The 16,187-nt window shown below is 37.8% G+C and overlaps 1 protein-coding gene across 1 annotated transcript; it reads left to right on the plus strand.

Moving 5' to 3' along the window:
* Positions 1-677: 677 nt before the first annotated feature.
* On the plus strand, positions 678-2,908 carry LOC133084724 (disintegrin and metalloproteinase domain-containing protein 21-like). The gene has a single exon (XM_061181491.1). The coding sequence runs from the start codon at positions 752-754 to the stop codon at positions 2,906-2,908; it is 2,157 nt and encodes a 718-aa protein (XP_061037474.1). The 5' UTR covers positions 678-751.
* The last annotated feature ends 13,279 nt before the right edge of the window (positions 2,909-16,187 follow it).

Below are 16,187 nucleotides of genomic sequence, written 5' to 3' on the forward strand. Positions count from 1 at the left end.
ACTGTAGAGAGAAGTATACTAGGTCTTATAGGGGATACTAAAATGAGCTAAAATCATAAATCCTGCATTCAATGATCTTGCAGTCCCATAGAGTTATGAATGAACGAGAATATAGCAAGGAGACAAGTAGATAACTTGAGATAAAGAAAGTCTAAAGTAAATCGTAAGACTGGTGCAAATTGACATAAGAATTGTTGTAATTGTTTCTGACCTCTCCACTTTTGACAGGGGAAGGTGACAATAGTTATGCAAGGACAACAGGCATAAACCAACATAGTCTTGGACAAATTAAGATATAGAGTCACTGTATTCTGAAGTTTCTTTAGTTTTGCTTTAACTTTTTATTGTGGAGATTTTTATACCACCTATTTGTATGGAGATAATTGTATAATGAAAACCCGAGTACTTATCATCCAACTCCAACGACTATCAACTATCAATATGGCCAATATTGTCTTATCTATGCCCCCTCTAACTTCACAACCCCCATTTACTGAAAGCAAATCCAAAGCTTTTTCTTGATTCATTAATCAGTATTTCGTCATTCAAATTCTTTCTCTCCTACTTTTCTTACCCAATCCCACCACCATCCCCACCCTTCTTTTTATTTTCACTTTCAGCACTGCAGCTCTGATGGTGTAACTCTGGCAGGACACAGATCCTTAAAGGTCAGTTCAGAGGGAGAAGCCAGATCAGCAGTGCCTCACATTGTTTTCCTCTGAACAGATGGCTCCATAATGGCTGCTCCATAATGGTGATTGGTGAGGCCAGGGTGTCCATGAGAGTTGTTGTACTGCTCTCGCTTGAGGTGTCTCTGTTCCCTTCAGGCCTCTCCCAGGCTAGGCGCTCACAAAGCCTCAGCTCCCCAGATGTGGTGATCCCCTTGAAGGTTACCAACAGGGGCAGAGGTGCAAATGCTCCAGGCTGGCTCTCCTACAGCCTGCAGTTTGGGGGCCGAAGACATGTTGTCCACATGAGGGTTAAGAAGATTTTGGTCTCCAGACCCCTCCCAGTGTTCACCTACACGGAAGAGCACGCCCTTCGCCAGGATCATCCTTTTGTTCCTAATGACTGCTATTTTCATGGTTATGTGGAGGGGGTCCCCGAGTCCCTGGTTTCCCTCAGTACTTGTGCTGGGGGCTTTCAAGGAATGCTGCAGATAAATGACCTTACTTATGAAATCCAGCCCATCAGGCACTCTACTACATTTGAACACCTGGTTTATAAGATAAACACTAATGAGGCAGAATTCTCACCTATGAGATGTGGCTTAACAAATAAAGCAGCACACCAACAGTTGGAATTTGAAGAGGCTGAGAAATCAACTCTGAAACAAAATTCTACTTATAACTGGTGGACCCATTTATGGTTTCTGGAGCTGGTTGTGGTGGTAGATCACAATTTCTTCATTTATTCTCAAAGTAATTTCTCAAAGGTGCAGGAGAATGTATTTGTTGTTGTCAACATAGTGGATTCCATTTATCAGCAGTTGGGTACTTATGTGATTTTGACTGGGATTGAGATTTGGAATCATGAAAATGTTTTCCCAATGATAAGCATAGAACAGGTTCTGGAGAATTTCTCTCAGTGGAAACAAATCAGTCTTTCCCAGCTACAGTATGATGCTGCACATATTTTCATTAAAAATTCATTTATAAGTGTCCTCGGTATAGCCTATGTGGCAGGAATATGTCGTCCTCCTCTTGACTGTGGGGTTAATAATTTCAAAGGAGACCCCTGGTCTGTTTTTGCCCTCACTGTAGCTCATGAGTTAGGTCATACTCTGGGTATGCAACATGATGAAGAATTCTGTTTGTGTGGGCAAAGTGCTTGCATCATGAATGCTATCAGAGTGCCAGCAGAGAGATTCACGAACTGTAGTTATGCAGATTTTACAAAGACCACTTTAAACCAGGGATCATGTCTGCACAATCCTCCAATTCCAGGGGCAGTCTTTATGCTGAAGCGCTGTGGGAATGGTGTGATTGAAGAAGAAGAGAAGTGTGACTGTGGATCTATAAAGCAGTGTGAACAAGATCCCTGTTGTCTGTTGAACTGCACTCTGAGGCCTGGGGCTGCTTGTGCTTTTGGGCTTTGTTGCAAGGACTGCAAGTTCATGCCATCAGGGGAACTCTGTAGACATCAGGTCAATGAATGTGACCTTCCAGAGTGGTGCAATGGGACATCTCATCAGTGCCCAGAAGATGTATATGTGCAGGACGGGATTCCCTGTAGTGATGGTGCCTACTGCTATCAAAAGAGATGTAATAAGCATGATGAACAGTGCAGGGAGATTTTTGGTGAAGGTTCAAAGAGTGCATCTCAGAGCTGCTATAAAGAAATCAACTCCCAGGGAAACCGTTTTGGCCACTGTGGTATAAATGGCACAACATACCTAAAATGTCATACTTCAGATAGCTTTTGTGGGAGAGTTCAGTGTGAGAATGTGGGAGACATTCCCCACCTGAGAGATCACTCAACTTTGCAGTACACTCACATCAATGGTGTCACCTGCTGGAGTATCGACTATCACTTAGGGATGAATACACCTGATGTTGGTGAAGTGAAAGATGGTACCATGTGTGGTCCAGGAAATATCTGCATACACAAGAAGTGTGTCAATCTGTCTCTCCTGTCACAAGTCTGTTTCCCTGAGACCTGCAACATGAAGGGGATCTGCAATAACAAACATCACTGCCACTGTGGCTATGGGTGGTCCCCGCCCTATTGTCTACACAGAGGCAATGGAGGTAGTGTTGACAGTGGCCCAGCATCTGCCAGAAGAGTTTTCTTGCCACTAGTTGTGACTCTTAGTTCGTCTGTTTTGCTTTTACTTTTACCTGCTGTATTTATATACCTTCGAAAACATTTTGGATCCAAGAAGACTAAGACTCACTCTTCCGATTAAGAACGTGCCTAAAATTTAATAGCCTATACATTATTAAGTTTTAGTCTATTGGCAGTATAAATATTCCTACATGCATGAAACTGAGCACATTTCTGACAGTTTACAGAAAAATGCAGAGACCTTGCCTTCTGTCAGTATCAGAAATATTGCCATCAAACAAAGATAATTCCTAACATTTTCCTATCTACTGTTCATTGTTGTAAGCAGCAAATAAAGCTCATTTCCCCCTAAGTTAGTCCTCTTTGTGTTTCTTGAGCACAAATATGACTCATAGAAAAGGCAGGGCACAGACATCTGAGGCCCCAGGGGTGAGTCTTGCCTCTTTTCATTCCCAAAGTGTGCAGAGGATGTATTTGTTGTTGTCAACATAGTGGATTCATTTATCAGCATTTGGGTACTTATGTGATTTTGATTGGGACTAAGATTTGGAATCATGGAAATATTTTCCCAGTGAAATGCATAGAACAAGCAAAGACTGCAATGCAGTTCATGCCATCAGGGGAACTCTGTAGACATCAGGTCAATGAATGTGACCTTCCTTAGTGGTGTGATGGGACATCTCATCAGTGCCCAGAAGATGTATATATGCAGGGCAGGATTCCCTGTAGTGACAGTACCTACTGCTATGAAAAGAGATGTAATAAAGTTGGAAAAATCACTTACATTTTCTAACACTGTGCTACAAAATCTGAAAAGAAGGATAATAATAACGCTTTCCCACACAACCTCTTGGGGTTATTTGATAACCAAAAGAGAGAAAGGAATGATTTCTTGTTAAAGTATAAACAAATTGATTGTTTAACAAAAACTCCTGACCCTGTTCCCTCAGCTTCCCAGCCAAGCTTGTCTGCTCTAACTCTTTGCCTTAATTTGGCAGTTTGGGTATCCTCTTGGGGGTATTTTCTTTGAATACCAGAATATAATCTCCCTGAGGGCAGGGTTGTTTTAACTGTTTTTGCTGACTGTTGAGTCCCAATAACCTAGAATATGCCTAGTACACAATAAATGTTTGAATGGATTATTAATTGCATGAAGTTAATTAGGAAATGTAAAAATAATATTGATACTTTTGTCTTCTTTTTAAAACTACTGTAGCTCTTGTTCAAAATTGTACTTTGAATATCTAAAATGTGTATTTATAATGCGCCTTTTGTACTTGTCCATCGCCATCTTTTTGTCCCCAATTTATCATCTCCTCAGTCTATTCTCAGTATTTCTGGAAGTCTTGTCTCTTGAAAACACATTTCTAAATCAGATACCTTCTGTATATGGTCCAGATAACTTCTAAATGCCACTCTTTGTCAACTGAAATAACCTTTTTTATATCATTTTCCATTATGCTTTGCACACTTTGCATCCTCTAGCTATTTTCTGTTTTAAATATACTTGGCTGTGTCATGCCTCTGCGCATCTGTATATCAATTCCCATTCCCAAAATTCTGTTTACCACCCTTCCCAACCCCCTTGCCTTGGAAAACTCCCATTTTTCTCTCAACAGAGGTTAAACATCACATCTTTGGAAAAGTATTACCTTTTGAAATGTCATGTGTTCTACTTGTGTGCTTCTGTCACTTTGTGGTCATCCCTTTGATACACTCTAGGAATAGATGGTAACAATGTATCACCCAGAGACAGAGAGAAGAAAAGGACATCTAGTGGGACCATAGAAACTGGGAAGCAAGAACCAAGAAGACAAACTGATTGTTTAGTTTTAGAATGTAAATCAGAGAATGACTCACGTGTTTTATGTATACATGTTCATATGGAGACAAAAGGCAGCTGCTCCAATTTACTCATTCTCTTTTGAAATTGTTTTTTGTATAAAAAATTTTTAATTTTGTTACAGTCAAATGTGTCAATCTAATGTTCTTTTATATTTACTGGGTTTTATATTTTCGCTTGAGATAACTTTGAGATAATCCTTTTTATTTTCTGGGATTATGTTGACTTCAGTTTTCATGCTTAAATTTGGAATTTATTTTGCTATAAGAAATTAAATAGAAACCCAACCATATGTTTTTTCAAATGGCTAGCCAGTTAGCCCAATACACTTTATTGAATAAGTCATTGTTCACTGCTTTACTGGTAAATTAAGATTCTGTATTATATTTTAAAGTTAATTTGTTAGAGTCATATTATTTTCCTTGCAAATTTTTACAAGAAGCTGCAACTTTTGCAATATTTCTAATTTGAGGAAAAGCTGCATTGTTATTTTATGTTGGCTGAGTTAATTAGGGCTGAGTATGTCAATTATATCAAGATTAGAGGATAAAATTAACCTCCTTATAACAAACATAGAGTCTTACCTACTCTCTAAATTTGGGTTCCCCAAAAAGTATGTGCTGAAACCAGGGTTTATGTGGAGTTAGTTTATTTGGGAAGCACAAAAAAAAGTATATTATGAGCAAGTTTCCACTGTGGGCTACTGAAGCCATTCCCTGTGGACTCTCTAAGTCATGTGAAACACACCTTGGAATATTCCTCCATGGGGTAGGAGAAAGCTGTCAGGAAAAGAAGTGAGATACAGCATTTGACATAGGAAACTGTCAGAGAATGGAAATTGTCTCCTGCAGCTGCCAGTGAACTTAGGTGGAACAGGGGGATGTAGAGTGGACCATCATATACTGTACCCAGATTCTCTAGAAAATAGATGCTGAGGCAAGGATTAAATGCATATGTATCTTCTGTAGTATGGTGATTCCTATACAGACTAGTGGCTTCCTACTTTACAGGAGTGTATTTGGCCCATCCATGGAGCAGGCTAGGAGCAAAAAGGAGTTAATACATCTGGAAGCAACTCTTAACCAATGAGAAATGTTTTGCAAATAAATCTCACAATTTCCCCAGTCCTCATGGGACAATTCTGAGGTATCTGACAGTGTCTCTCAGAGAGTCCACAGTAGAATTGTGTCCTAGTTGCTCATGTGGTCACTCACCCATTAGTGTATGCTTGATTTGCTTTTATCCCTTTCCTGTCTCAGTTTCCCACTCCTCTACCATGCCCTCAAATCTTGGAATTTTATCCCAAATAAACTGTTCATACTCAAATTCTTGTCTCAGGGTCCATTTCTAACAGTTGGTACCAGAAGTGTTCCTTAAAAGAAGGATCTATAAGACGTGAGATTTTAGAATTGGGTCAGTTACTTAGATTGCGACTAGAACACATAGTCCATCCAGTAGAAACTGGTGTGCTGCAACATTGTAAACTAAGACTCTCACTTGTGGTGTGCTGGGATGAGGTACAGACAGAAGTAGTGCCCTGGATTATACATTAGTCCTAGTATTTGAATTAGAAATGCAAGAATTATGAGGTTAGTTAACTAGTGAAGAAGCCATGAAGAAAGAAAATTACAGGTTCAGGTTAAAAAACTTGGGTGTGGTGTGACTGTCCCAAGACCTCTACAAAAATGTTTACAGAGAATCTCATCCTACAGACTGTACTGAAAATAATACCCAAGATTTGTCATAAATGTGCAGAATTATAAAGATCACTGGGTTTAGATGTCTGGTATGTTTCCCTATGTAAAAATCAAAGGTCCTATTAGAAGAGAATTGTTATCCTAAGATTTTGGATGAGGACATCTGAGGGGATGCATTTGAAAACTTAAATTGTGAGGTTTTCTTGAACACTCTGGGCCAGGGGAACTCATTCCTTAACCCTTGCTAGAAGAGAGCAGTCTCTCATTGCCTGGAGACCATGCTTCACCAAAGACTACGCTTACCCTCCTGAAGATCTGTCCTTAATTTCCCCTCATAGCATCTAGACCTATAACTAGGGTCAGTCCTCAAAATGGCCCAAGTGGGGCTGTACAGTTCTCAGTATGAGAGGAACTGGATCCTTTCTCAAGAGAACATAGGGAACTGGCTAATATATGCCATTAGAAGCCAGGAGGATACATATAGGAATATATCCTGAGGATACTGGATCAGGAGAAATAGAATATAAGATTATATAGGAGAAAGCTTTTACTTGTTAAATTTTTTTAATTTTTAATATTTTATTAATGTCATTCATTCTTCCATGAATGCTATAGATTTTAGCCTAATGAAATATCTTTTTCCAATACTTCTAATTGCCCATGCTCTTATTTCTATTCATGTTTCATTAAAAACAATTTTTTTTATTGGAGTATAGTTGATTTACAATGTATTAGTTTCGGGTGTACAGCAAAGTGAATCAGTTATACATATACATATAACCACTCTTTTTTTAGATTCTTTTTCCATATAGGTCATTACAGAGTATTGAGTAGAGTTCCCTGTGCTATACAGTAGGTTCTTATTAGTTATCTATTTTATATGTAATACTGTTTATGTGTCAATCTCAATCTCCCAATTTATCCCTCCCCACACTTATTCCCTGGTAACCATAAGTTTGTTTTCTACATCTGTGACTCTACTTCTATTTTGTAAATAAGTTCATTTGTACCCCCTCTTTTTTATATTCCACATATTAGTGATATCATATGATATTTGTCTTTCTGTGTCTGACTTACTTCACTCAGTATGACAATCTCTAGGTCCATCCATGTTGCTGAAAATGGCATTATTTCATTCTTTTTTATTGCTGAGTAACATTCCATTGTATATATATACCACATCTTCTTTATCCATTCCTCTGTTGATGGCCATTTAGGATGCTTCCATGTCCTGGTTATTGTAAATAGTGCTGCAATGAAAATTGGGGTGCATGTATGTTTTCGAATTATGGTTTTCTCAGGGTATATGCCCAGGAGTGGGATTCCTGGGTCATATGGCAGTTCTAGTTTTAGTTTTTTAAGAAACCTCCATACTGTTCTCCATGGCATCTGTACCAATTTACATTCCCCCCGGCGGTGTAGGAGGTGATACCTCACTGTAGTTTTGATTTGCATTTTCTAATAATTAGTGATGTTGAGCATCTTTTCATGTGCTTGTTGGCCATCTGTATGTCTCCTTTGGAGAAATACCTATTTAGATCTTCCCCCATTTTTTTGATTGGGTTATTTGCTTTTTTTGATATTGAGCTACATGAGCTGTTTGTGTACTTTGGAGATTAATCCCTTGTCAGTTGCTTTATTTGCAAATATTTTCTCCCAGTCTGAGGGTTGTCCTTATATAGGGAAAACTTTTAAATAAGGAAGTTCTTAGGACTTAACATTCTTGCAAAGATGCCCAGAGCTTATCCTTACGTTCTGCTGGAATTATTGCATCTTCATGGCTTGGAAATGTTGGTGGACTATAATAATTGAGGTGGAAATGCTAGAACTACTTTGGCAGTTAAGTGAATTTTGGGGTCAGAATATTCAGGGAAGAAGGCTTGTTAGGAAATGGATTTATTACAAATGACCAGAGAAATCACTGCTGATCCTGTTTATCTGGAGGTCCTAGAGGACACTATCTTCACTCAAGCAGTAAGAAATTCACTTGTCAGAGGAAAGTAGGCATCATTGGGACCTCAGTGGTAGCTGTCTTTGTAGGCCAGATATCATGGCCTACAATAATAGTAGAAAAAAGGAGCCAGCCCTTAACTAAAAACAACATGGTGGACATAATTACTGTAATGGGCAGTAAGACTGTAATTGCAAACATTGGGCCCTGACATAAGTGTATTTGATGCCATGTCTAATAGATTTTGGTTCTCCTAGGGATGAGATAGCTGGGCTGGTAATGAGGGCATTTATTACCTTACACAGCCAAAAAAAGATCAAAAGCTGGTGATCAATAGACTAATGAAACTTCTGCAATGGGCATCTCTTGTCCAGTTTTCAGACCTAAGTCAGAATATCACTGATCTATTTATTGCCAATTAAAGGAGAGACCAGGTATTTTTTAGGAAGGACCCTGAAATGTCATCACAAATATATATACAATAAATATTCCCCTAACTTGTTCCCCCAACAGGACCTTGTTTCCCAAAGGGGCATGTTCATCAAGTGGATACACATGTACCAGAGTAACCACTCAATGGGGAAAGAGGGAATACTCAGATCTTTTTAGGACTATCAGATGCAAGGTCTGACCTGACACAGATACCACAGAACCCAAAATGCCTCATGAAGGAGACCATGAAAGAAATAAAATCCTGATCCAAGGGCATCTCACAATGGGTCCAATGGGCGCATGAACCCATTCTGTGGTAATTTCCCTGGGTCCTGAGTGCCTAAACTCAGAAGCTGACAGTATCCTCAAAGTGGTTTTTTGGTCTATGGAGTAAAAGTTATCATGGAAGGAAATACCGAGTAAGAGGACCTAAAAATTTCCCCCACACCCATGCACCTCCAGCCAAAATAGTAAAACAGAAGGACTAATACATCATGAGTGAAAGAGAACATCACTAATGACTTAAAGGTTGAAGAGTGGTGATCCACATCACATTCCCATTTAATTTACTGCTTTTCTGCTGCAAAGATCAAATGAGTCTTGGTGAATTACCATAAACTTACCCAAGTAGAGGTCTCAAACATGCATAGCGTGCTGGGTATATTAACTTTACTGGAAGAGATCAGCACAGTATCTGGCACATGATATATACCCATTGATCTGACAGATACATTATTTTCAGTCTCTATCAGGAAGGAAGATCAAAACCAGTTAGCATTCTCTTGGGATGGAAAGCAGTATACATTCAAAATCTCACTTCAAGTCTATGTTAACCCTTCTCTTCTCTGCCACAATATAGCTTGAAAATAATTTGATCATCTTGACACTCCTCAGAACATCACACTTGTCCACTATATCTACGGTATCAGGTTAATCAAGGGAATCCCCATAAGGTTATCAGCTAAATTTTCAGCAGAAACTCTGCAGGCCACAAGGGAGTGGTATGATATACTTAAAGTGATGAAAAAGAAAAACCTACAACCAAGATTACTCTACCCAGCAAGGATCTCATTCAGATTCAATGGAGAAATCAAAAGCTTTTCATACAAGCAAGAGCTAAGAGAATTCAGCACCACCAAACCAGCTTTACAACAATGCTAAAGGAACCTCTCTAGGTGCGAAACACAAGAGAAGAAAAAGACCCACAAAAACAAACCCAAAACAATTAAGAAAATGGTAATAGGAACATACACATCGATAATAACCTTGAGTGTAAATGGAGTAAATGTTCCGAACAAAAGACACAGGCTGGCTGAATAGATACAGAAAAAAGACCCATATATATGTCGTCTACAAGAGACCCACTTCAGACCTAGGGACACATACAGACTGAAAGCAAGGGGGTGGAAAAAGATATTCCATGCAAATGGAAATCAAAAGAAAGCTGGAGTGGCAATACTCATATCAGATAAAATAGACTTTAAAATAAAGACTGTTACAAGAGATAAGGAAGAACAATACATAATGATCAAGGGATCAATCCAAGAAGAAGATATGACAATTATAAATATATATGCACCCAACATAGGAGCACTTCAGTACATAAGGCAAATGCTAACAACCGTAAAAGGGGAAATTGACAGTAACACAGTAAAGGTGGGGGACATTAACACCCCACTTACACCAATGGACAGATCATCCAAACAGAAAATAAATAGGGAAACAGAAGCTTTAAATGACACAATACACCAGATAGATTTAATTGATATTTATATGACATTCCACCCAAAAGTGGCAGAATACACTTTCTTCTCAAGTGCACATGGAACATTCTCCAGGATAGATCACATCTTGGGTCACAAATCAAGCCTCAGAAAATTTAAGAAATTGAAATTATATCAAGCATCTTTTCTGATCAAAATGCTATGAGATTGGAAATCAATTGCAGGAAAAAATAACACTGTAAAAAACACAAATACATGGAGGCTAAACAGTGCAGTACTAAATAACCAAGAGATCACTGAAGAAATCAAAGAGGAAATCAAAAAATACATAGAAACAAGTGACAACAAAAACACAACGACCCAAAACCTATGGGATGCAGTAAAAGCAGTTCTAAGAGGGAAGTTTATAGCAATTCAATCTTACCTCAAGAAACAAGAAAAATCTCTAACCTTACACCTAAAGCAACTAGAGAAAGAAGAGCAAAGAAAGCCCAAAGTCAGTAGAAGGAAAGAAATCATAAAGATCAGAGCACAAATAAATGAAATAGAAATGAAGAAAACAATAGCAAAGATCAAAAAAACTAAAGGTTGGTTCTTTGAGAAGATAAACAAAATTGATAAACCATTAGCCAGACTCACTAAGAAAAAAAGAGAGAGGATGCAAATCAATGAAATTACAAATGAAAAAGGATAAATCACAACTGACACTGCAGAAATACAAAGGATTATAATAGACTACTACAAACAACTATATGCCAATAAAACGGACAACCACGAAGAAACGGACAAATTCTTGGAAAGGTACAATTTTCCAAGACTGAACTAGGAAGAATTAGAAAATACAAAAACACATATCACAAGTAATGAAATTGAAACTGTAATTAAAAATCTTCCAACAAACAGAGTCCAGGACCAGATGGCTTCACAGGCGAATTCTATCAAATATTTAGAGAAGAGATAGCACCTATCCTTCTCAAACTCTTCCAAAATATTGCAGAGGGAAGAACACTCCAAAATTCATTCTACAAAGCCACCATCACCCTGATACCAAAACCAGACAAAGATATCACAAAAAAAGAAAATTACAGACCAGTATCACTGATGAACATAGATGCAAAAATCCTCAACAAAATACTAGCAAACAGAATCCAACAACACATTATAAGGATCATACACCATGATCGAGTGGGATTTATCCCAGGAATGCAAGGATTCTTCAATATATGCAAATCAAACAATGTAAAATACCATATTAACAAATTAAGGAATAAAAACCATATGATCATCTCAATAGATGCAGAAAAGCTTTTCAAAAAATTCAACACCAATTTATGATAAAAAGTCTCCAGAAAATGGGCATAGAGGGAACCTACCTCAACATAATAAAGTCCATATATGAGAAACCCACAGGAAACATCATACTCAATGGTGAAAAACTGAAAGCATTTCCACTAAGATCAGGAACAAGACAAGGATGCCCACTTTTGCCACTCTTATTCAACATAGTTTTGGAAGTCTTAGCCATGGCAATCAGAGAAGAAAAAGAAATAAAAGGAATCCAAATTAGAAAAGAAGAAGTAAAACTGTCACTGCAAATGACATGATACTACACATAGAAAATCCTAAAGATGCCACTAGAAAACTTCCAGAACTAATCAATGAATTTGGTAAGGTTGCAGGATACAAAATTAATGCACAGAAATCTCTGGCATTCCTATACATTAACAACAAAAAATCAGAAAGAGAAATTAAGGGAAAAGTCCCATTTACCATCTCAACAAAAAGAATAAGTACCTGGGAATAAACCTACCTAAGGAGGCCAAAGACTTGTACTCAGAAAACTATAAAACACTGATGAAAGAAATCAAAGATGACATAAACAGATGGAGAAATATACCATGTTCTTGGATTGGAAGAATCAATATTGTGAAAATGACTGTACTACCCAAAGCAATCTACAGATTCAATGCAATCCCTATCAAACTACCAATGGTATTCTTCACAGAATTAGAACACAAAATGTTACAATCTGTATGGAAACACAAAAGACCCTGAATAGCCAAAGCAATCTTTTTTTTTTTTTAAACATCTTTATTGAAGTATAATTGCTTTACAATGGTGTGCTAGCTTCTGCTTTACAACAAAGTGAATCAGTTACACATATACATATGTTGCCATATCTCTTCCCTCTTGCATCTCCCTCCCTCCCACCCTCCCTATCCCACCCCTCTAGGTGGTCACAAAGCACCGAGCTGATCTCCCTGTGCTATGCGGCTGCTTCCCACTAGTTATCTATTTTACATTTGGTAGTGTATATATGTCCATGACACTCTCTCACCCTGTCACATCTCACCCCTCCCCCTCCCCATATCCTCAAGTCCATTCTCTAGTAGGTCTGTGTCTTTATTCCCATCTTGCCACTAGGTTCTTCATGACCTCTTTTTTTTTTTTTTCCCTTAGATTCCATATATATGTGTTAGCATACTGTATTTGTTTTTCTCTTTCTGACTTACTTCACTCTGTATGACAGACTCTAACTCCATCCACCTCATTACAAACACCTCCATTTCATTTCTTTTTATGGCTGAGTAATATTCCATTGTATATATGTGCCACATCTTCTTTATCCATTCATCCGGTGATGGACACCTAGGTTGCTTCCATGTCCTGGCTATTGTAAATAGAGCTGCAATGAATATTTTGGTACATGACTCTTTCTGAATTATGGTTTTCTCAGGGTATATGCCCAGTAGTGGGATTGCTGGGTCATATGGTAGTTCTATTTTTAGTTTTTAAAGGAACCTCCATACTGTTCTCCATAGTGGCTGTATCAATTTACATTCCCACCAACAGTGCAAGAGTGTTCCCTTTTCTCCACACCCTCTCCAGCATTTATTGTTTCTAGATTTTTTGATGATGGCCATTCTGACCGGTGTGAGATGATACCTCATTGTAGTTTTGATTTGCATTTCTCTAATGATTAATGATGTTGAGCATTCTTTCATGTGTCTGTTGGCAATCTGTATATCTTCTTTGGAGAAATGTCTATTTAGGTCTTCTGCCCATTTTTGGATTGGGTTGTTTGTTTTTTTGTTATTGAGCTGCATGAGCTGCTTGTAAATCTTGGAGATTAATCCTTTGTCCGTTGCTTCATTTGCAAATATTTTCTCCCATTCTGAGGGTTGTCTTTTGGTCTTGTTTATGGTTTCCTTTGCTGTGCAAAAGCTTTTAAGTTTCATTAGGTCCCATTTGTTTATTTGTGTTTTTATTTCCATTTCTCTAGGACCTGGGTCAAAAAGGATCTTGCTGTGACTTATGTCATACAGTGTTCTGCCTATGTTTTCCTCTAAGAGTTTGATAGTGTCTGGCCTTACACTTAGGTCTTTAATCCATTTTGAGTTTATTTTTGTGTATGGTGTTAGGGAGTGTTCTAATTTCATACTTTTACATGTACCTGTCCAATTTTCCCAGCACCACTTATTGAAGAGGCTGTCTTTTCTCCACTGTATATGCTTGCCTCCTTTATCAAAGATAAGGTGACCATATGTGCGTGGGTTTATCTCTGGGCTTTCTATCCTGTTCCATTGATCTATATTTCTGTTTTTGTGCCAGTACCAAACTGTCTTGATTACTGTAGCTTTGTAATATAGTCTGAAGTCAGGGAGCCTGATTCCTCCAGCTCCATTTTTCGTTCTCAAGATTGCTTTGGCTATTCGGGGTCTTTTGTGTTTCCATACAAATTGTGAAATTTTTTGTTCTAGTTCTGTGAAAAATGCCAGTGGTAGTTTGATAGGGATTGCATTGAATCTGTAGATTGCTTTGGGTAGCAGAGTCATTTTCACAATGTTGATTCTTCCAATCCAAGAACATGGTATATCTCTCCATCTATTTGTATCATCTTTAATTTCTTTCATCAGTGTCCTATAATTTTCTGCATACAGGTCTTTTGTCTCCTTAGGTAGGTTTATTCCTAGGTATTTTATTCTTTTTGTTGCAATGGTAAACGGGAGTGTTTTCTTAATTTCACTTTCAGATTTTTCATCACTAGTATACAGGAATGCAAGAGATTTCTGTGCATTAATTTTGTATCCTGCTACTTTACCAAATTCATTGATTAGCTCTAGTAGTTTTCTGGTAGCATCTTTTGGATTCTCTATGTATAGTATCATGTCATCTGCAAACAGTGACAGCTTTACTTCTTCTTTTCCGATTTGGATTCCTTTTATTTCTTTTTCGTCTCTGATTGCTGTGGCTAACACTTCCAAAACTATGTTGAATAATAGTGGTGAGAGTGGGCAACCTTGTCTTGTTCCTGATCTTAGTGGAAATGGTTTCAGTTTTTCACCATTGAGGACAATGTTGGCTGTGGGTTTGTCATATACGGCCTTTATTGTGTTGAGGAAAGTTCCCTCTATGCCTACTTTCTGCAGGACTTTTATCATAAATGGGTGTTGAATTTTGTCGAAAGCTTTCTCTGCATCTATTGAGATGATCATATGGTTTTTCTCCTTCAATTTGTTAATATGATGTATCACGTTGATTAATTTGCGTATATTGAAGAATCCTTGCATTCCTGGAATAAACCCCACTTGATCATGGTGTATGATCCTTTTAATGTGCTGTTGGATTCTGTTTGCTAGTATTTTGTTGAGGATTTTTGCATCTATGTTCATCAGTGATATTGGCCTGTAGTTTTCTTTCTTTGTGACATCTTTGCCTGGTTTTGGTATCAGGGTGATGGTGGCCTCGTAGAATGAGTTGGGGAGTGTTCCTCCCTCTGCAATATTTTGGAAGAGTTTGAGAAGGATAGGTGTTAGCTCTTCTCTAAATGTTTGATAGAATTCGCCTGTGAAGCCATCTGGTCCTGGGCTTTTGTGTGTTGGAAGATTTTTAATCACAGTTTCAATTTCAGTGCTTGTGATTGGTCTGTTCATATTTTCTATTTCCTCCTGGTTCAGTCTCGGCAGGTTGTGCATTTCTAAGAATCTCTCCATTTCTTCCAGGTTGTCCATTTTATTAGCATAGAGTTGCTTGTAGTAATCTCTTATGATCGTTTGTATTTCTGCAGTGTCAGTGGTTACTTCTCCTTTTTCATTTCTAATTCTATTAATTTGAGTCTTCTCCTTTTTTCTCTTGATGAGTCTGGCTAATGGTTTATCAATTTTGTTTATCTTCTCAAAGAACCAGCTTTTAGTTTCATTGATTTTTGCTATTGTTTCCTTCATTTCTTTTTCATTTATTTCTGATCTGATCTTTATGATTTCTTTCCTTCTGCTAGCTTTGGGGTTTTTTTGTTCTTCTTTCTCTAATTGCTTTAGGTGCAAGGTTAGGTTGTTTATTCGAGATGTTTCCTGTTTCTTGATGTAGGCTTGTATTGCTATAAACTTCCCTCTTAGAACTGCTTTTGCTGCATCCCATAGGTTTTGGATCGTCGTGTCTCCATTGTCATTTGTTTCTAGGTATTTTTTGATTTCCCCTTTGATTTCTTCAGTGATCACTTCGTTATTAAGTAGTGTATTGTGTAGCCTCCATGTGTTTGTATTTTTTACAGATCTTTTCCTGTAATTGATATCTAGTCTCATAGCGTTGTGGTTGGAAAAGATACTTGATACGATTTCAATTTTTTTAAATTTACCAAGGCTTGATTTGTGACCCAAGATATGATCTATCCTGGAGAATGTTCCATGAGCACTTGAGAAAAATGTGTATTCTGTTGTTTTTGGGTGGAATGTCCTATAAATATCAATTAAGTC

Source organism: Eubalaena glacialis, chromosome 2 (genome assembly GCF_028564815.1).
Source record: "Eubalaena glacialis isolate mEubGla1 chromosome 2, mEubGla1.1.hap2.+ XY, whole genome shotgun sequence".
Taxonomy (NCBI): domain Eukaryota; kingdom Metazoa; phylum Chordata; class Mammalia; order Artiodactyla; family Balaenidae; genus Eubalaena; species Eubalaena glacialis.

Bases quoted from the DNA above. Each gene is read 5' to 3' on its own strand.
- LOC133084724 (XM_061181491.1), top strand. From the start codon at position 752: ATGGTGATTGGTGAGGCCAGGGTGTCCATGAGAGTTGTTGTACTGCTC.